The sequence below is a fragment of the Carcharhinus amblyrhynchos genome, chromosome 19, assembly GCF_965287045.1.
Source record: "Carcharhinus amblyrhynchos chromosome 19, sCarAmb.v2.hapA, whole genome shotgun sequence".
NCBI classification, from domain to species: Eukaryota; Metazoa; Chordata; class Chondrichthyes; order Carcharhiniformes; family Carcharhinidae; genus Carcharhinus; species Carcharhinus amblyrhynchos.
The window spans coordinates 8,320,712-8,343,215 of record NC_137342.1 but is presented as its reverse complement, the minus strand read 5'-3'; the positions used below and the strand labels follow the sequence as shown (position 1 = coordinate 8,343,215).

General features: G+C 47.7%; 1 protein-coding gene across 6 annotated transcripts in view; it reads left to right on the top strand.

The window, feature by feature from the left end:
• Nucleotides 1–22,504, top strand: part of LOC145355298 (solute carrier organic anion transporter family member 1C1-like) — a 58,517-nt gene that overhangs the window by 18,547 nt on the left and 17,466 nt on the right. For all 6 annotated transcript variants that reach the window (XM_080207218.1, XM_080207213.1, XM_080207216.1 and 3 more), the window contains 7 exons: nucleotides 3–149; nucleotides 324–422; nucleotides 5,974–6,216; nucleotides 9,674–9,838; nucleotides 12,426–12,621; nucleotides 15,842–16,007; nucleotides 17,620–17,798. In XM_080207218.1, the coding sequence (XP_080063344.1) occupies nucleotides 3–149; nucleotides 324–422; nucleotides 5,974–6,216; nucleotides 9,674–9,838; nucleotides 12,426–12,621; nucleotides 15,842–16,007; nucleotides 17,620–17,798 (1,195 nt within the window). The remainder of the gene's footprint in view (nucleotides 1–2; nucleotides 150–323; nucleotides 423–5,973; nucleotides 6,217–9,673; nucleotides 9,839–12,425; nucleotides 12,622–15,841; nucleotides 16,008–17,619; nucleotides 17,799–22,504) is intronic.

Here is a 22,504-nt window from a genome sequence, read left to right as displayed (position 1 = left end):
AGGTTGTGAGAAAGGAGCAGGCTCCTCCAAGTGGATATATATATTCCTTGGAAATATTTTGCGAGGAATTGGCGAAACACCGACTGGACCTCTGGGGGTATCCTATCTGGACGATTATGCTAGAAACGAAAATACTTCTTTCTATTTAGGTAATATAAAGAGGTTGACGTGAAAATATGTCACTATTCCAGATCAGCCATGATCTTATTGAATGGCGGGGCAGGCTCGAAGGGTTAGATGGCCTACTCCTGCTCCTATTTCTTATGTTCTTATGTTCTGAATTGTTTGGTCAGCATCTTGACAAACTACTTTCTGTATTATAGGAATTTTGTACACAGTGGCCCTCATAGGCCCACTGTTCGGATACTTACTGGGATCGTTCTGCGCCAAGCTATTTGTTGACATTGGATTTGTTGACATGGGTAAGAAAATTTTAAAGCATTTTCTTTTCTAGCTATTGCAGTTGGACGTGAGTTGGGTAACAGTGCATCCTTTCCCCAAGTGCCTCTCTGACTCTTACTGTACAAGCCTCACATTCCTTTGTGGGGTTTGCTTTATGTGTGTAATGCATAGAACATTACAGCGCAGTACAGGCCCTTCTGCCCTCGATGTTGCGCCGACCAGTGGAACCAATCTAATGACCCTCTAACCTAAACTATTCCAATATTATCCATATGCCTATCCAATGACCATTTGAACGCCCTTAAAGTTGGCGAGTCCACAGCTGCTGTAGGCAGGGCATTCCACGGCCTTACTACCTTCTGAGTAAAGAACCTACCTCTGACATCCGTCCTATATTTATTACCCCTCAATTTAATGCTATGTCCCATATGACCATATGCATGGTCCATATTGATGCTGGTTTTGAGACCTCGGCTGAGAGAGCGTGAAATTCATTGCAAGCTGCTTCCAAGAGGAAATTTGAAGGGATGTTGCCACTCAATAGTAGGCGGTTGCACGAGGATAAAAGTTGTAAAGGTTGGTTTGAGTTAAGGAAAACTGGATGGCACAATATTTGGCTAAGAATTGAAATGGTGTATTGCCTTATACCTGGATAGGTGGAAATGTTGGCCAGAATTTAGCAGAGATGGTGGAAGTCCCACTGCTAAGGCAGGAATAAAGCCTGCATTGGCATGTGGTAGGACCCTGGGGCAATGAAATAGCCACCCAAAATATATCACCCTCAGCATCGGTCAGACACTTCAGAGAATCTGCAACTCAACAATGTCATCACTAGCATTACTGGGGCTGTAGCTGGAGGAGACATTGATGGCTGTGCAATCTTAAGGACAGGTCTGTGTCACCCAGGCCTTGGATAGGGATCACTGAGGGCAAGGTGGCCCCAGGGGGAGGGAAGCAGGAGAATGGTCTTGATCACCCATGGGCATGGAATGCCTGAAAGGAAGGTGCCAAGAGTTGAGGGAAGGGGCCCTCAGTTGGTGACTGAAGTGGCTTTATTTGGCTCTCAGTAGACCGGCAAGGTGCCCACATTTTCCTTGATCCTGCCAAAGTGGCGTAGCAGCGGGAAGACACTGGGCACCCTCCTGACACCTTCCCATGTCATTCTACCAACCTTGCCAGCTTGCATTGTAAAAAGAAACAGGAGCATCAAAAGATTTACACGAAATATTGCATTCCAACCAAGGATTCTGATTGTTATCGGGACAAGTTTATGAATCAGAATACTCCAGTGCGAATCTGGGCAAGTTTGTCTGACTACCCAAATGCTATTACAGGCCTCATTTCATTTATTGCAAGTAGGAAACTGGTTCTACATGACTATTTATCCAGAAAGTGAAGTGGGTGCTTGTTTCCATTGATTAAGTCTCTTTATAGCTGTTTATTATGAATGACTGATCAGAAATACACTGCATGCAGCCATGGCTGCGCAAATGGGAGATATTAATGCTTGGAGAGGCCTATTTTACCAATAAGCCCCTTAGAATGTAATCTGTAGTTTGGTCTAGACTCAAATTCCAGTTTACAATTTATAATAGTGGAGCGATCAAATTCTCTATTCTCTTTTTGCTTTGACATTAACCTTTAGAACTTGAACAGTTTCCATTGCTGTTGAAGTCAGACACTGGCCAGGATGTAACCGGCATGCCCGCCCCAGAATCGGGGCTGGGCGAGGCTCAGAGAATGGCATTTTCCATGGGCCTGGGGTGGGATGGTACGAACCTCGGGCAGACGTACTGGTGAAATTCACTCAGACAGGTACTTCCCCGAACAGAGTATAGTCCCAGAGTGCCAGTAACCCTGAGACTCCACATTATATACCCAGGGAAGGCTTCCTGATGGGACAAGCCATTACTGCCTTAATTAGGGAACTCGTATTCTAAGAGGTCCACATCATGGGCCGCATTAAAGTCATCACAGCACCTTCATGTGCTGTGGCCCCATGCTCTAGAATAATCCCCATAAATCTCACCTCCCAAGTCTCTGGCTTTCTTTCGTTTAATACAGTTAGAAGTCTCACAACACCAGGTTAAAGTCCAACAGGTTTATTTGGAATTAAAAGTTTTTGGAGTGCCGCTCCTTCAGCAGGTGAGTCACAAAAGCTTGTGATTCCAAATAAACTTTAACCAGGTGTTGTGAGACTTCTTACTGTGCCTACCTCAGTCCAACACCAGCATTTCCACATCTATTGTTCAGTCGCTGCTGAAATTACCTCTTTTGATAAGTTATTGGCCATTCACTCTAATATCTCTTTATGTGGCTTCGCATCAAATCCAGCTTTGGTGAGGCACCTTGGGTCATCTTATTGTGTTTAAAAGGCATTAGGTTTTGTTGTATTTGCTGGAATATTATGCCAGTGGGTTGCACCGTTTAATCTGTTCTTCATTCTTGTTAACCGCCATCCACAAAACAGCATGTGTAGTATTGCCAGTCCAATTCTCTCCCTGCATCCAACCTCACACTAAGGCTGACTTTCATCCATTTCCGTAGCTAGTCATTCCTGGAACAGGTCACTGTTCTGTCACCAGAGGCTTATAGCTGGAGGGACGCCACTCCACATCAAGTATGGCTGACCAGGAGTCTCGCCCGCTCTTATCACCCAACCGTTGGCATGTTTGGAAGAATTTGCAGGTTGACACTCAACCTGTTTGACTGGGTTACGGACGCATCTTCCTTGATCATCACGTCCTGGGGTGGGACTCGAACCCAAAGCTTCTGGCTCAGAGGCAGGGATGCTACCCACTGCACAACAAGGCACGCAGTTGTATTTAATCATTGCGAGTAGCTTGCCAGGTTTTCTTTCCAATTTTCTTTTCCCAATGAAATCTATTCTGTCAATTCTGACCTGGTTCACGGAGATTTGCGATAGAGTTGCAACTTCTGTGTCACATCCAGTTACAGGTTTCCAGTGGCTTGATTGAGCTGGAGGATTTGTTTTGAGAAGTCTGGGCCTGAGACGGGAGGAGATTCAGTTGTATGCAGGTTGGGTAGCAATGAGCTACCGGCTAGTTTGGACAGCATACTTTGTGCCTTATTTGTGAAAATAAAATGAAATATTCAGCAGGCATGAAGCTTCTCTCCCCAGCATGTCAATTAAGAGGCATGAAAAAGGGAGAGAGAAAGAGTGTGGATTAGTATTGGGACATTGCCAAATTTAACTAATTCCAGTCACGGACTGCAGTTCTGAATATCTGTTGACCCCCTTTTTTTAACGCTAACTTTAAACTCTTTAATGGCAAAGAAGTCGTTCAGTTTAAATCAAGTTAATAATTGTGGTTTCTTGAAGTTCAAAATAATCACACTTCGAGACAAACTATCGATCTCCATGGGCCCTGTTTCACCATGTTGATTCTAAGTGCTGAGCGGGCTTGAATCCGGGAATGTGTCAGATCCGACTTTTCGACCCGTTCTCAGGCACCCCCATACCCACTCTGCCCGAAAAAATATCAGCGATTCTGAATGGCGCCCGCACAAGCCTGGGGGCAGGAGTTAAGGTGCCTGAAAAGCCTGCAGCTCCGATTGGAGACCCCAACTGCGCATGCGCGCAAAAAAAAGACAGAATGCGGCTCCCCTGCCACGTCCCTCCCGGGCTGGATAATGCCTCCCTCGGGCCCCCGCAGACATTGCTCCACCCCCTCAACATTACTGACCCCCCCTACCTCCCCACCACCCAGTCCAATCGTGGCCCCCTTCCTCCTCCCAACAATCTGAGGCAGAGTGGCAGCGGCATCCTCCCCCCCCTCCTCCGCAAATGTCAGGCAGAGTGGCAGCAGACCCCCCCCCACTGATCTCAAGTAGTGAGATCCCCCTACCCCCTATCTTAGACTCTCCTGCACAAGGCCCCCATCTCCTCCAGAGTCCGACGGCTGTGAGACACTCCCCTCTCTCTCCCCCTCCCCAATTATCGTAGAGGTCCTGATCCATCACCCCCTCATCAGCACGCCTGCTCACTTGCCCTCCCCTCAATGCAAACAAACAAACTGCATGGAACTTGCTAGAACGTTCTGCCAAACCGCCCGCAGCTGATCCGCACCCTAATGAGGGGCAGCTCCATTCAAAACTCAAGAATGGACAATGCAGGGAAAAGATGACCACATGACCAGCTCCCCGACTCACTGAAGTGCCGTGCACTCAGAAGGGGAAAGCGGTGCCGCGAGAGGGTCAATGACCTCAAAGGCGAGTGCTTAACCCCAGCTCGCATCGTCCCCCAGATCTTCCCGTCCCCAGCAACCTTCCAGATCCTGACCCACCAAGCTCCTCCTTTCTAAGTCCTTCCCCCCCCATCGCCACCACCACCCCCCCCCCCCGCCCCCTTTCCCTTCAAGAGTAGCACTGCACTTGCCCTCTAAGGGGCACCACCTGATCTGCAGGATTCACGCCATTATTTCTTTCATTGCTCCTCTGTCCACACAGGAGAGGGGCGAAGACAGAGCATGGTCTGGAAGGCAGCATAGAGCTGTCAGACGCAAGTCACTTACCTCCTCACCAACCCTCACTGATGGAGCGCCCAAATCCGATTCTGGATTGGTGAACACCATGGTCAAGGGGGGAAATACTGATAAAGTTGGGCGTGCTGCCCATTAAGTGGATTGAAACAGATTTGCAAATGCGTTGAAATGGCCGCTGCGCCTCGTTCGGGCACCGTCCCGATTGCGGCCATTTTCAGGCCTTGGTAAAGACGGAACCGGCGCTGAGGCAAGTGTGGATCACGTCACTCTAGCTCACACCCGACTTTAACAAGTTTTTGTGCCTGAAAAAGGGCACGATGCTGTGGTAAAATCGCCCTCCCCCTCCCTATGTGCCACGCTATAAGACATTGTTGTTTTGGTGAACTGACTGTCGTGCAGTTGTAACAATTTTAATCAGGCAGTTGAGGTTGACCTGCTTATATATGAACTCTGTCTCCAAGGGCCAACTTGATGGTCCAGTCAGAGAACCCCATGTAATTAAACAGAAGTGTCAGTTCCTTTGGCACTCTGGATGTAAACTGCGCACCGAGAGCACTCTGTATAGTGCTGTCGGATCCTGTAAATAAAGGAATTTTGGTAAAGGGACTTCCGCCTCTGAGGACTTACATAGTAATAGTGAGTAATGTGACATTCTGATTATAAATGTATGGAATCCAGAGCGGAAGAGGCCATACAGCATACACCGACTCTCTGACAGAGTATTTTATACAGGTCCTCTGCCTTACCCTATCCCCATACCTCACGCATTCTCCATGGCAAATCCATCTAACCTACACATCTTTGGACACCTGAGGAGCAATGTATCATAGTCATTCTCTTCAACCTGTGCGCCTTTGGACTTTGGGAGGAAAACGGAGCACCCGGAGGAAACCCACACAGACATGAGGAGAATGTGCAAACTCCACACAGACAGCAGTGCCAGCCACTGTGCCAGTCACTGCCACCATACACACACCAACATATCTCCTTACTCTTCTTGAGCAATGTAGCCATGTAATAGTGACCGCCTCCAATTTAACATTACTGTTGGTCGTTTGTTTTCCAGAGACGGTCACAATTACTTCGAAGGATGCAAGATGGGTCGGTGCTTGGTGGCTCGGCTTTTTAATTGGCGGGGTATTTTCCGTTCTTTTTGCCATACCGTTCTGGTTTTTTCCAAAGTCTCTTACCAATGAGGCAAAAAAGGAAGAAGTCGACAAGCCCTTGGAGAAGATGGAGTTCATCGTGCAGGAGCAAAGTGAATTTGTCAAAAATAATCCTGAATCAAAGATTTCAGCAGTGGACAGGGGCAAGTATTATCAATTCTACCATTCTGCACAAACCTATCAAGAATTTATCAATTGCTGCATTAAGTAAGCTTCCTTGGGGTCTTTTCTTCATTACAACAGACTTCATTCTTCCTAATGAATGAATATGTTTCTACAATGCCATTCACCAATTCCAAATGTCCCATGGCACTTTACAGCCAACATAGTACCATAGAATCCCTACAGTGCAAAGAGAGGCTATTTGGCCCATCGAGTACTGACTCTACAAAAGAGCATCTTACCCAGGGCCTTCCCCCTCCCTCCCCCATCCCCACAACTCCGTGCATTTACCACGGCTAATTCCCTCACCTACACATTTTGGAACACCAAGGGCAATTTATCATGGCCAATCCACTTAAGCTGCACATTTTTGGAGTATGGGAGGAAACTGGAGCACCCGGAGGAGATTCACGCAGACACGGGGAGAATGTGCAAACTCCACACAAACAGTGACCCAAGGCCAGAATTGAACCCAAGTCCCTGGCACTCTGAGGCAGCAGTGCTAACCACTGAGCCACTGTGTCGCCTAAATATCCAGAGATTTGGTGTCTTAATCATGAGCTGCTATTTTGAGAATTGAGGCTTTCCAACTGTAGATCCGGTTGCAATGTAAAGGAATGCAAAAGCCAATTTTCACCCTACTTTGACCCATGAACGAGTAACGAGGTAAAGATTAGATCAGTTGTTTTAGATGTTGGTTGAGGGGGGCGAAATGTTAACCAGGATACCTTGAGAACTTGATTGCTTTTGTTTCGATAGAGCTTGAAGATCTGCTATGTCCTTCCGAGGAGTCAAATTGGTCATCAGTTTAACAACTCATCTAAGGGACAGTGCCCCTGACAGTGCAGATAGGGCAGCAGGATGGCACAATGGTTAACACTGCTGCATCGCAGCACCAGGGACCCACGTTCAATTCTGGCATTGGGTGACTGTCTGTGTGAAGTTGTTCCATTCTCCCCGTTTCTGTGTAGGTTTCGAAGAACAAAAAATAGTACAGCACAGGAACAGGCCTCCAAGTCGATCATGATGCGTGCCTAAAGAAAATCCACACGCACTTACAGAGTCCATATCTTTCCATTCCCATCCTATTCATGTATTCATCTAGATGCTCTAAACTGCTGCTATTGTATCTGCTCCCACTACCTCCCCACACAGCGCGTTCCAGGCATTCACCACCCTCTGTGTTAAAACCTTGCCTTGCACTTCTTCTCTAAACTTTCCTCCGCACACTTTAAACCTATGTCCCCAGTACTTGACTTTTCTACCCTAAGAAGGAGCATCTGACTATCAACTCTGTCCATGCCACCCGTAATCTTGTAGACCTCTATCAGGTCACCCCTCAACCTCCATCATTCCAGTGAGAACAAACTGAGTTTATCCAACCTCTCCTCATAGCTACTGCCCTCCAGACCAGGCAACATCCTGAAGGGGGGATCACATTTAATTTGCTGAAGTCTTTAATGCTATTGACCAGATCTCTGGGGAAAATGTTGATACAATATCTGGTTAATTGTATTGTCAGAGAGCTTTTGATAGCATTCACATTGCTGATCAACGGTCAAAATAAGGAGTTAGGGATTAAAAGGGTAAGGAAACACTGGTTGGAAAATTGATTTCAATACGTGGACCCAAGCACAGGAACTTCTCAGGCTAAAAGGAGGCTATTAATGAGGAATGTGTGAGGGATTAACAAAGAAAGGCCATTAGTGATTAATCTAATTGGGTTTTGTGAAGGACATCGCTGACAATGGTTAGCAGAATGCCTATGAATGTTGTCTGTTTGGACTTTGAGAGACACTTAATTAGGTTCCACGCAAGAAAGGAATAAACTCAAAAAGCAAATAATTGGAAACAATGGGGAGAATTGTCCGACCTCACTGCACCGTTAGTGGAATGTACCAACCCTGGTGAATAGAGTGTGGGCCTAAAATTCCATTCCACACTCGGTGCCAAACGGTTTGCAAGTCTCCCGATTCTACCGAAGCGAAGCAGATTGCACCCAGAAAGGACATGAGTCTGATTAGCATATTTAAAGTATTAAAATCTGCATAGCCCATTCAAATCGCAATGCATGGAATTCACCAGCCTGGGGGGGTGTGACACAATAACGGCAAGAATTTCGACTGGTCTCTACAAGTGGAGACCTGGAACAAGAGGGTCAAGCCCCAGTGGGGGTGGGGAGCGGGGGGGAGAGGGAGGGCGGGGGGGGGGGGGGGGAGAGGGCGGGGAGGGGGGAGGAGAAGGAGGGGGGCGAGGTGGGGAGGAGACGGGGGGAGAGGGTGGGGGGGAAGGGGTGGGGGAGAGAACGGGGGGGGAAGGGGAGAGGGGAAAGGTGGGGGGAGGGGGAGGGGAGGGGGGGAAGGGGAGGGGGAAAGGTGGGGGGAAGGGGAGGGGGAGGAGGGGGGGAGGGGGAGGAGGAGGGGGGGAAGGGGAGGGGGGAGGGGAGAGGGAGGAGGAGGGGGGGAAGGGGAGGGGGGAGGGGAGAGGGGGGAGGTGGGGGGGGAGGGGAGAGTGGAGGGGGAAAGGTGGGGGGGAGGGGGAGGGGAGGGGGGAGGGGAGGGAGGAAGGGGAGGGGGAAAGGTGGGGGGAAGGGGAGGGGGAGGGGAGGGGGAGGGGAGAGGGGGCAGGTGGGGGGGAGGGGAGAGGGGGAAGGTGGAGGAGAGGGGGAAGGTGGGGGAGGGGGGGAGGGGGAGGGCGAAGGGGTGGGGGAAGAGGGCGGGGAACTGACACTTAAAGATGTTTTGGGAAAATTCCACCGAATCTTACAACATGGATTCAGGATTCTGATGGTAAAAGGTGGGAATTTCTTCGCTTGAAACCGGGAATTATTATATTTGTTGGAATCATTTGAAGGGTAATTTGGCTTTCTATCATTTTAAAACAAAAGAGAAAGGGCTGTGTGCGGAACATATTTCTTGATTCCCTTCCCGTTCAGAGCAAGTCTGAGGAATATCCCATTACTAATCGTACGGATGCTCATGAAATAGGAGAGGAAGCGCCGGGTAACTTCCCAAAATCTGAAGTCCGGCCTCGGGCCATTGTCTGTGCGGAGTTTGCACATTGTCTCCGTGTGTGCGTGGGTTTCCTCCGGGTGCTCCGGTTTTATCCCACAGTCCAAAGATGTGTGGGTTAGGTGGCTTGGCCATGCTAAATTGTCCCTTAGTGTTCGGGGGATTAGCAGGGTAAATATGTGGGGTTGTGGGAGTAGGGCTGAGGTGGGATTGTACTCGTTGCAGACTCGCTGGGCCAAATGCACGGTAAGGATTCTATGACTCTCTCTCCACTAAGGTTGGCCACAAGATATTGCATTAACTTCCAAAATTGGAAATTGGCAATAAGATTTGAGATGTCCTTTGTTAAATTATGTAGAATTCATCCAAAACAAAGTTACCGATCAGGTTACCTGAAATAATGTTTGTTTTTTGTTTGGTTTTCCAGGTTTCTTTTCATCATTGAAAGCTCTGTTTTCGAACAGCGTCTACGTACTGTATTTGGTGTCTCTGGTCTTACAGCTGAATGCTCTAATTGGCATGTTGACCTTTAAACCCAAGTTCATTGAGCAGCAGTACGGACAGTCAGCATCCAGAGCCAACTTCATCATCGGTTTGTACTTGCATTGTCTGTATATCTCTATGTTGAGCCATTGCTTTCCTTTTATTTTGGCACGGAACAAGAGTGGCCAAGGTCCAAGATATGTTCTTGAGCCAGTCGCTACGTTTCTCTAAACCACTTAGTAGCAGACACTTGCCATCGTAGTCATGATAAGAACTCTCGCAACACCAGGTCAAAGTCCTACAGGTTTAACCAGCTGTTGAGAGATTTCTAACTGGAGGGTCAGGGGAGATGGAAATCATCCTGATTTCCATCTTGTGATCAGCTCCACGCCGGAGCTGATTACTCTGAAAATCTTTGCCTGGGAGACTTGCGGAGGCTGTGACACCCAGACAAAACCTGAAAAATGGTCTCTGCTGATGAGTCCCAGCCCAGTGCACCAGCGGAGCTGGCCAGTGCACCTAACCAGACGTCTTTGAGCTGTGGGAGGAAACCGGAGCACCCGGAGGAAACCCACGCAGACACGGGAAATGTGCAAGCTCCAGATAGCAACCCAGGCTGGGAATCGAACCTGGGTCCCTAGCGCCGTGAGGCAGCAGTGCCAACCAGTGTGTGTGGGAGAGAGGAAGAGAAAGCAATCCATCTCCTTTACAAACAAAAATACACATTTTAAAGCACGATCCCCCTAATTTGTACATGATAACGTTCAGGAAAATGCATATTTAGCTGGGATTTAGATGTATGCTGATTTCTTTAATAGTTGTGAAGGTATTTTTGAGTTTGCATCTCAAGCATCAATCTTTACGCATTCACACGCCTAAATAACATGACAGGATTCATGTCCAAGATACTGAGAGTGCTAGTGTTAAACACTAGGTGACAGTACAGTAACATCTATGTGCAGCTTTGAGCCTCAAGTACACATATGAACATCAGAAATGACAATGAAAATGTACAGGCAAAAAGATGGTGTGTAAAAATTATAGGTGTTTGTATCATTGAAGGATTTCTTTCTTTGATTTTGCATTCATGCGTTAATTATCCCCTCACACGGCTCAGGTGAGGTGCTGGGAGTGTGAGGCCAGGACAGGTTACAAGGGGGCTTTTGCTGGGAAGCAAGTTGGGGCAACAGGTTGTTAAGATCGGTAACAGAGTACATGGAAAATAATACAGCAGCTTGTTTTATACCTTCAACAAGTTTATTCTGCTTGCAGCTTAGGAGAGATTCAAATTCATTGTTCCCCCCACCAACTCCGACTGTTCCTGGCGGTTCTGTCAATGGTCATCATCTGTCTTTAACAATGCAGTTAGCTCAACAACATCCTTGCCTAAGGATACAATTGCTGATAATTTGACAGAGGTGAGGAAGGAATGTTGGGGAGGGGGAAGGGGGGAGGAAGCTATTAGGTTTGAAGGTGGCGGAGGCAGGTGCTGCCTAAGTGTGGGGTCAACCTCTGGGCTTTGTCAAGGCAGAGAAAAGGAAAGATGCATGGAATGAGGAGGGAGGAAGGTTAGGCAAGAAGACTGATGAACCATGAGGGAGAAAGGAGAAGAAAGTGAAGTAGAAGACTGAGGAAGATGCAAATGGTTTAGAGACCAGAGATACGCAATGAGACAAAGGGAAAAGGGGATTTTGTAATAAGTACCACAGTTAGCTAGTGAACGTAAATAAGATAACTTGTTAATTATTCGCTAAAAGCAAGTGCCAGGTCTTTATATTAATGAACCTCTCAGTGTTAATGTAGACCAGTTAACAGCTTCCCAAACACTTTAACCAGGTTATAAAGCGAGGTAGAAGGGATTACCTTCCGCGTTGTAACTGTGAGGAAAAAATGTTTTTTATCCAGAGAGTGGTGGCAGTCTGGAATGTGCTGCCTGGGAGGGTGGTAGAGGCCAGTTGCCTCACACCCTGGATGAACACTTGGCACATCATAACATTCAAGTGCTGGTGAATGGGATTAAGTGGAGTTCAGGTATTTCTCACGTGCCAGCGTGCACTCAATGGGCTGGAGGGCCTCTCCTGCACTGTTTTTATGACTCTGCTGCGAAATGAATGAGAACTCTCGCTCTACTGACAAAATGCCTATAGAAGGAGACACGTTTTTAATAAAAGGGTGAGTTAACAGAGTTGAGGAGGAACTTCTTCTCTTAGAGGGTGGTGAATCTCTGGAATTCTCTGCCCCTTGAAGCAGCGGAGGCTACCTCGTTGATTATGCTTAAGTCACGGGTAGATAGAATTCTGATCGATAAGGGGATTAAGGGTTATGGGGAGCAGGCGGGTAAATGGAACTGATCCACTTCAGATCAGCCATGATCTTATTGAATGGCGGGGCAGGCTCGAAGGGCTAGATGGCCTACTCCTGCTCCTATTTCTTATGTTCTTATTATGGATCAGAATATTCTGTCTGAAAGCATGTTCATTGGTCACTTTCAAGAGGGAATTGGAGAAATTCTTGATGGGAGCAATATTCAGAGCTATGGAGAAAGAGTGGGTAGAGAGTGAAGTGAATCGAATAGCTCTGTCACTGGGCCAGCATATGCACGATGGGCCAAGTGGCCTTATTCTGTAGTGTACGATTCTGTATTTTCCTCACTTGAGCTGAAGTGAGTTGGCAATTCTCTGTCTTTGCTTCTCCAGGTCTCATAAACATCCCTGCCGTGTGCCTTGGATTTTTCTTGGGAGGGTATGTGATGAAAAGGTTCAAGTTAAATATTATTCAAGCTGCCAAGTTGAGCATTGGAAGTGTAACCCTGGGTTGGTTATTATCCTTTTCCTATTTTGCAATGGGCTGTGAGAACTCCCGTGTGGCTGGTTTAACCATCTCCTACGAGGGGTAAGTTTGTTATTTTACTCAATCGTTCAGAATCTCTTGGGCTGTACCCTATATTTAAAAAATACAGCAATGTTGGTGGAGGAATCTGTTTATTATTTGGCGAATGTTGTATATTGCGCGCGTGTATTGATAATTCTCCATTTGATTGGGACCCCCTGTTGAAATAGAAGACTCCATGAGATTAGATCTCTTCCCTCCTACTTGTATCTGACCTTTGCCTTTGCCAAGATGCCCTCTGGCACTGTTACCATGGTAAGCAGTGGCAAATTTTCCAAGCTGAAAGATTTTCCTCTTTGTTATCACGGCAACATGCTCAGCTTCCAGGTGGAGTGAAGAGGGAATCAGAGACTTCACATCCTTTCCCTTTTCCCCCGGGCTGCCTCAGAAATGTTCCCAGTGGGACTGAGCTTGCTGTCAACAGCAAAGGACATTCTATGCTTTTGAGTGGAGGGTTTTACACCAGGAGTGTTCCTCCTTTCCTGCCCCGAGCCACCACTCCCCCTCTTCCCAGCCTCCCTAGACATGGAGAGTCTGCAGGAATCCCAAAGGTATCCTGAAGAGAAAAGAGGGCAGGGAAGCTATTTATTTTTTCACTTCACTCCCCTCATCCTCCCCTGCACCCACTTCTCACTGTCACCAAGAATGATCCTCTCGGTCCCTGGACCTTCACGATACTGCCATTTCCAATTCTGGCAACTTGTAACCCTCACCACTCTTTCTATCCATGGTTCCTGAGATAGGGGCACTGTTGATGGGGATTTTCAATGTATTGCTAAACTTCAAGCTAATACAAAGGCTTATGATATGCAGTGTATTGATTTTAAGACATCACTTTATTTAACCAAGCGATCGAATGGGAGAATGGTATAAAGTAGCCCAACACTCCAGATAGAGGATGTAGGCAGCTTGACATCCCTCTGAGATACGAAGCCCTTGCCAGGACAATTGTATAGTTACAAAATCATTTCTCCCAACTTTGTAGTGGGCATAACCCAGTAAACATTCATATAAGTCAGTCCATAATTAACTCCAGCCAACTTCGCATTTTGACCTCATGGGATTTCATTCGTCATAAATTATGGACGTTACCTCCCTCCTGTTGCCCAGTGACGCGGGGCACTGGAAAGTGAGATGGGAGAATGATTCCCACCGACTCGAATCCGCGTGACACTCATCCGACCCTGAGAAATCCCTGACACCTGTGTTACCAGCTCCGAGCTGTCCAGCTCTGTTCATCAAATTGGCATCGGTCGCCATCTTGCTCCCGACCACTGCTGATAAAGTCACTGCATTCAGTGAAACCATTGTCCCTTGGAACGCAGGCAATGTTGACACCTCGCCCCATTAAGCCCGGCTGTATCATGGTATTGACTGAAGTTGGACGAAATCCTAAAAGCAAACTACATTCATTTCGTAGATGCAAAATAATGTTTTTTTTTAAATGAAAAATACTCGTTAGTCAAAGTGCGCTGCCTTCAATTGCAGCAGCCCTTGTCAGCGTTCCCAGAGTCCAAGATCATTCAATCTTCAGTCAGTATTGTGCTAGTGTTCTAAAACCTATGGTTGTGTGTTCTATCAACCTATCTAGGCTCCTATACCAAGCGAGAAAATGATCATTTGCATTACATCCCTCTACTTGTATCTGATCCTTGCCTTTGGTTGAGTCAGCACCTTGGACTGTGCAAGTAATACAGGGCAGGAAAATGCTACACATCTTTTATTTTAGTGGGCAAAGTGTGTCCAAATGTCAGGCAATTGATGGGGGCTGAAGGAAGAAATACTATCCAATATCTCTCCATTTTTTCCTTGCTAATGTTTCTTTGCTTTCTGTTTTATCTCCTGTGGTGCCGATTGTTTTTGTGCGTGTCAACCCCTGTCAGAGATGGTTAAGAATTAAAACAATCCAGTTCACCCCTCACTAAACCGCCTCAAAATTCAGCGGTTGTGTGGAGTAAATTGGTAGAAGCTGTTTCCAACGGCAGAAAGGTTAGGAATTGGGGGACAGAGTTTTAAAGTAAGTCTTCAAAAGATCCAGAGGGGAAATCATAGGACCCTACACTGCAGAAAGAGGCCCTTCGGCCCATCGAATCTGCACCGAACACAATCCCACCCAGGCCCTACCCCCATATATTATACCCACTAATCTCTCGAACCCACGCATCTCAGGACACTAAGAGGCAATTTCTTAGCATGGCCAATCAACCTAACCTGCACATCTTTGGACTCTGGGAGGAAACCCACTCAGACACGAGGAGAATGTGCAAACTCCACACAGACAGTGACCCAAGCCAAGAATCGAACCCAGGATCCTGGAGCTGTGAAGCAGCAGGGCTAACCACTGTGCTACCATGCCGCCCAAACAAGGAGACATTTCCTTTTACTGAATTGCTATGGTGTGAAAAGCAATAGGAACATTGGGATTAGGAGAAGTAGGCAAGTTCAGCCTTTCGAGCCTGCTCCGCCATTCAATCAGATCATGGCTGATCGCTTCCTGGGCTCAAATCCACCTCCCCACCTGTTCCCCATGTCCCTCTTTCTCTTTTTTTGTTAGAAATATATCTAGTTCCTTCTTGAAACCATTCAATGATTCAGACTCCACTGCGCTACGGCGCAGTGAGTTCTACAAATTCACCACCCCCTGCAAGAAGTAGGTCCTCCCCATCTCAGTTTTAAATCTACCGCCTCTCAACCTATATCTATAGTTTTAAATTGCCCCGTAAGAGGAATCATTTGGTCTCCATTTACTCTATCAATCCCTTTTAAAATTTTATATACCTCGATCACCACCTACTCATCCTTCTGAACTCCAGCGAGTGTAAGCCCAAACTGTTTAATCTTGCCTCATACATCAACCCTTTCATCCCTGGAATCGATCTGGTGAACCTCCTCTGAACTCCAGTGCCACCATACCCTTCCTTACGTAAGGAGACCAGAATTGGACACAGCTCCTCATGTGGTCACATCAACACTCTATACAATTACAAATCCCTGAAGTGATGCTGAATTTAATAGATAGTTAGGCCGATAACTGAAGAGAAACAATTTGTAAAATTAAGTGGAAGGAATTGGGGATGTGATGGAGTTTGGGGGGGGTTGGGGATGGTGTGTTGGTGAGGCTAATTAGATAGATCTTTGAAAGGGCCAGCACTGGTACACTGGGCTGAATAACCTCATTCTCTATTGTTTGATTCTATAAACTCTTTTTGTCTTTGTTTCCCAGAGCTGCACAGGTCTCCTATGACGGAAGTGCTCTATACCACAATTGTAACGCTGGCTGCTTTTGCCCACGGACACAGTGGGAGCCCGTTTGTGCCGGAACTGGGGTCACGTATGTTTCCCCCTGTCTTGCTGGTTGCACAGCATCTACTGGAACAGGGAGAGATACAGTAAGAGTTATTTCCGTATTGTGGCTATCAAACAGACATGGGCCCATTGGACAAACCGGTGATGTTTGCAATCGCACCCCAAACATCTTGATAAATAATTCTGATCACGTCAATCTGCCCTAGTTCCATATCCCCTCCAACACTGCCTCCTCCATCCACTTGTCCTCTCTAGTCTTGAAGTTCTGTCTCAACCACTGAATCCTGCAACTGAATTTCTCTTGGTCCTCTCTTTGTGACGAAACCTGTTCTCAGTCACTTCCATTTCACCCTGTCTATGGCGTTTTGCTCAAGTCCCCTTGACTATTGGAAACAATCAGACTCTGTGGGTGCAGGGGATTGAACTGATGTCCGTGAGGGTGGTAACAGATCTCCCAGTACACTGTGAACACTGTGTACACGGTATATTGGAAAGACAGGGCGCCTTGCGCAATGGCGCCCCTAGAGCTCAGCAGCCGGCTTCATAGGCAAGCTGAGGCTCCGCCCATCTCCACCCCCCTCCCCCACTGGTGAGATTCTCATTTTGGCTTCTGTTTTGCGCACACAGTGCCATAAATTGCCTCGCTGGGGAAAAAAAAAGCAAGAAGACCTACCATTCTCTCACCCATTTGACACTTTGGGGCTTTTTTGGGAAAATTCCACCCTTCGTGTTCCAGTCCCCAACTGCACAACAAGTTTTCCCCTGGTGCAGGGGGCTTGCTGGTGGCTATCAGCGGGATCTGCTGGCCTTGCCAAAGTCGATGGTGATTTGCATTCCTTGTTCATTCCCCAGTGGTGGGGGGGTCAACTTCAATGGGGTGGTAAGGGCTGAAGAATTCTGCCCGTTGTATTCACAATAAACTCGTACTTGCACATTCTCCCCGTGCTTGCGTGGGTTTTCTCCGGGTGCTCCGGTTTCCTCCCACACCCCAAAAACGTGCTTTTAGTCTGATTGGTGTTAACAAATTGTCCCTAAATTAGACCTCCCTTAATCTGATGCACATATAATTGTCTACATTTGTACACCTTTATTGTGGAGCCCAAGAGGCGTAGTCAAAGGTCATAGGTAGGAGGAGGATTGGAATAAGGCACTGACTGAATGTTAAAATGGCGGCGCGGGCTTGTAGGGCCAAAGGGCCTGTTTCCTGTGCTGTGTTATTCTTTGTTCTTTGTTCTTGTTCTTTGATGCTTAACTAGTATTCACGATAAACAGTTCAAATATAACAAAATGGGCGGCACAGTGGTTAGTACTGTTGCTCCACAGCTCCAGGGTCCTGGGTTCGATTCCCGGCTCGGGTCACTGTCTGTGCGGAGTTTGCACGTTCTCCTCGTGTCTGCGTGGGTTTCCTCCGGGTACTCCGGTTTCCTCCCACAGTCCAAAGATGTGTGGGTTAGGTTGATTGGCCGTGCTAAAATTGCCCCTTAGTGTCCTGGGATGCTTCGGTTAGAGGGATTAGCGGGTAAAATGTGTAGGGATATGGGGGCAGGGCCTGGGTGGGATTGTGGTCGGTGCAGACTCGATGGGCCGAAGGGCCTCTTTCTGCACTGAAGGGCTCTATGAAATGTTGCACTCTCCTTGTGAATCCAGACTAATTTTTCCGGGGTTCTCTCTCTTTTTTTCCCTCTCCCTGTGCAGATATTCCACAACTGCAGCTGCATTTCTGCTTTTACAGCTGGCAATTCCTCAGCCCTCTTGGGGCAGTGCCCAAGAACGGACGACTGTGGGCGGATTTTTATTTACTTCATGGTGATCACCGTGATAAGTGCCTTCGCATTCTCCTTTGGAGCAGTTCCCAGTTTCATGATATTACTCAGGTGAGTTTTCTTGGCAGGTCCTCCCTTCTCTCTGTTCGACTGGAGCAGAGTAAAAAGTCTGACAACACCAAGTTTTAGTCCAACCTATTTATTTGATAATATACTCACAAGCTTTCGAGGGGACTGCCTCTTCGTCAGGTGAACGGAGAGTTCTGGCCTCAGACAGAGCATATAAAGCACAGACAGTTTAGAGATTACTGATTAAAATGCGAATCCTTACACCTAACCTGCTGTTCAAGACCTGAAGTGGCTGATAATGTGAGTGGAAGGAGCACTGATCACAGTTTAAAGAGATGTGTATTGTCTCCAGACAGTACAGTAAGTGAGGTTTTGCAAACCCAGGCAAGTCACGGGGGTTACAGATAGTGCGACATGAACCCAAGATCCCTGTTGAGACCGTCCTCATGTGTGCGGAACTTGGCTATCAGTCTCTGTTCAGCGACTCTGCGCTGTCGTGTGTCGTGAAGGCCGCCTTGGAGAATGCTTACCCGAAGGTCAGAGGCTGAATGCCCGTGACCACTGAAGTGTTCGCCAACAGGAAGGGAACAGTCTTGCCTGGTGACTGTCGAGCGATGTTCATTCATCCGTTGTCGTAGCGTCTGCATGGTCTCCCCAATGTACCATGCTTCGGGACGTCCTTTCTTGCAACGTATCAGGTAGACAATGTTGGCCGAGTTGCAAGAGTATTTACCATGTACCTGGTGGACGGTATTCTCACGTGTGATGATGGTATCCATGTCGATGATCCGGCATGTCTTGCAGAGGTTGCTGTGACAGGGTTGTGTGGTATTGTGGTATTGTGACCACACAACCCTGTCACAGCAACCTCTGCAAGACATGCCGGATCATCGACACGGATACCATCATCACACGTGAGAATACCATCCACCAGGTACATGGTAAATACTCTTGCAACTCGGCCAACATTGTCTACCTGATACGTTGCAAGAAAGGATGTCCCAAAGCATGGTACATTGGGGAGACCACGCAGACGCTATGACAACGGATGAATGAACATCGCTCGACAGTCACCAGGCAAGACTGTTCCCTTCCTGTTGGCGAACACTTCAGTGGTCACGGGCATTCATCCTCTGACCTTCGGGTAAGCATTCTCCAAGGCGGCCTTCACGACACACGACAGCGCAGAGTCGCTGAACAGAGACTGATAGCCAAGTTCCGCACACATGAGGACGGTCTCAACAGGGATCTTGGGTTCATGTCGCACTATCTGTAACCCCCGTGACTTGCCTGGGTTTGCAAAACCTCACTTACTGTACTGTCTGGAGACAATACACATCTCTTTAAACTGTGATCAGTGCTCCTTCCACTCACATTATCAGCCACTTCAGGTCTTGAACAGCAGGTTAGGTGTAAGGATTCGCATTTTAATCAGTAATCTGTAAACTGTCTGTGCTTTATATGCTCTGTCTGAGGCCAGAACTCTCCATTCACCTGACGAAGAGGCAGTCCCCTCGAAAGCTTGTGAGTATATTATCAAATAAATCGGTTGGACTAAAACCTGGTGTTGTCAGACTTTTTACTGTGTTTACGCCAGTCCAACGCCGGCATACCCACATCACGGCTGGAGCAGGACAGAGCGGGAGAGACTCTGAGCAGGAGTGCTGAGAGTATCCATTGTACTGGTGTCTATTTACTTATTCCATTTTTTTTCGTGGGTTTTTCTTTTAAACTGAGGGAAGCGGAAGTCGGCCGCAAGGGGAGGTTGAGTTTTTTTTTTCTCGAGGCTGTGCAAATGGCAGCCAGTGGTGAGCGGGAGGTTTAAAGAGCAGGCCACTGTATACAGCGGGCAGTGTTGAGAGCAGGCAACAGAGTGAGCTGGGAGCATTGAGAGCAGGCTGGGAGCATTGAGAGCTAAAGGGCTTTGGCGAAAAGGGCAAGACAGGGTGAGTTTAATTCTGACTTTTTTCTGTGTTCCATAGAAAAGAGAAATTTGTGAGTGTGAGGTGTGCTGGGTGTGTCGAGCTGCGGTTCCTAAGGGACTGTGTTAGAGAACTGGAACCGCAGTTCGAGGATCTTCATCTGGTTAGGGGAAAATGAGGAGGTGACAGACAGGAGCTACCAGCAGGTGGTCACACCAAGGCCATGGGAGGCAGACAAGTGGGTAATGGTCAGAAAGGGGAAAGCTCGGGCGATAGAGAGCACCCCAGTGGACGTGCCCCTTCACAATAAATACTCCTGTCTGAGTACTGCTTGGGGGGGACAGCTCACCTTGGGGAAGCAGCTGTGTCTCTGGAGCAGAGTCCGGCCCTGTAACTCAGAGGGCTAAGGAAAGGAGGGGGAAGGCAGTATTAATCGGGTACTCGACAGTGAGGGGATCGGACAGGCGATATTGCGGAGGCAGACAGGAGTCTCGAATGGTGGTTTCCCTCCCTGGTGCCTGGATCCGGGATGTCTCTGGTCGCGTCCCAGAAACCCTGAGGTGGGAGGGAGAGGAGCCAGAGGTAGTGGTACATATAGGTACCGCTGACATAGGTAGGAAGAGGGAAAGGGTCATAAAAAGAGAACGTAGGGAGTTAGGTAGACAGTTCAGAAGGAGGAATGCGATGGTAGTAATCTCGGGATTGCTGCCTGTGCCACGGGAAAGTGAGAGCAGGAATGGAATGAGGTGAAGATGAATGCATGGCTGAGGGACTGGAGCAGGGGGGCAGGGATTCTGGATCTTGGATCACTGGGATCTCTTTTGGGCAGGTGTGAACTGTACAAAAAAGACGGGTGGCACTTGAATCGCAAGGGGACCAATATCCTGGCGGGAAGGTGAGCTAAGGCTACTAGGGAGACTTTAAACTGGAAAGGTTGGGAGGGAATTGAGATGAGGTGACTGGGAGCGATGAGGTTAGCAGTTGCAGAGGATCAGAAGGACCTTGGGGTCTGGGTCCATAGGACTGTTAAATCGACTTCGCAGGTAGAGGACGTGGTTAAGAAGGCGTATGGTGTACTGGCCTTCATCAAATCGAGGGACTGAGTTTAGGAGTCGGGAGATAATGCTGCAGCTTTATAAGACCCTAGTCAGACCTCCCTTGGAGTACCATGCTCAGTTCTGGTCGCCTTATCACAGGAAGGATGTGGAAGCTATTGAGAGGGTGCAGAGGAGATTTACAAGGATGTTGCCTGGATTGGGTGGCATGCCTTATGAGGATAGGTTGAGGGAGCTTGTTCTTTTCTCCTTAGAGAGACGAAGGATGAGCGGTGACCTGTTAGAAGTGTATAAGATGTTGAGAGGTATAGATTGGGTGTATTCCCAGAGGCTATTTCCCAGGGCTGGAATGGTTGCTACGAGAGGACACAGGTTTAAGGTGCTGGGGAGTAGGTACAGAGGAGATGTCAGGGGTAAGTTTTTCACCCTGGGTGAGTGGCTGCCATCGGTGGTGGTGGAGGCAAATTCTGTCGGATTTTACATTCCGCTGATCCTGCCAGCACAAAACGGGAATCCCAGCATTATCTATGTGATATCCGCATTTCCCCCCACCCCGGAAGTCTCTGCTTCATATCTGGTTCACAGAGATAAAAATTCTCTGTGACGTCCCCAGTCTCTCTGACCTTACTCTCATCTGTCAGAGGTTGGATCGGATAAGTTCCCCATATTCTCACTCGAACTCTGTGAAGAAGTATGTGAATCATCACAGATTATTAGGTCTCTGATTAGATGAGTAGCTAACCAATTCCATTAATGGTGGTCTTCTTGTAGAAATAAGTGCACGAACCCATTTTCAGTCTCTGCATGATAAAATCTCACATTTTGTGTCGTTTCCAGTACATTTCCTTCTGGGCGGCATCGTAGCACAGTGGTTAGCACTGCTACCTCGCAGCTCCAGGGACCTTGGTTCGATTCCCGGTTTGGGTCACTGTCTGTGTGGAGTCTGCACCTTCTCCCCATGTCTGCCTGGGTTTCCTCTGGGTGCTCTGCTTCCCTTCCACAATCCAAAGATGTGTGGGCTAGATGCATTGGCCATGCTAAATTTGCCCCTTGGTGTTCCGGGATGCGTAGGTTAGAGGGATTAGCGGGGTAAATATGTGGGGTTTCGGGGCTAATGCCTGAGTGGGGTTGTTGTCAGTGCAAGCTTGATGGGCCAAATGGCCTTCATCATTTTCATCTCTGGTCTCTAATCCAGACTGTTGTGGTACATTATATACACTCTGGTATTGATTATAGTTTCCTTCGATTTTCGCGATACTTTTCTCTGTTATGCACTCTATATCAGTTGTTTTTTCGACATTGCGTGAGTGTATTTGGGAGAACAGGAAATCGTGTCTGTCGTCTCCAATCAGAGGTTCTGAAGGAGTGAAACCATTTTGAAGTGATGTGGAACAGCAGCTCAAGGGGGTTACAGATAGTGTGACAGTGATAGTGTAACCCCCGTGACTTGCCTGGGTTTGCAAAACCTCACTTACTGTACTGTCTGGAGACAATACACATCTCTTTAACCTGTGATCAGTGCTCCTTCCACTCACATTGTCGGCCACTTTAAGGACTTGAACAGCAGGTTAGGTGTAAGATTCGCATTCTAATCAGTAATCTGTAAACTGTCTGTGCTTTGTATGCTCTGTCTGAGGCCAGGAGTCTTCATTTGCCTGACGAAGAGGGAAACCTCGAAAGCTAGTGAGTTTACTGTCAAATAAATCGGTTGGACTTAAACCTGGTGTTGTCAGACTTCTTAATGTGTTTACCCCAGTCCAATGCCGGCATC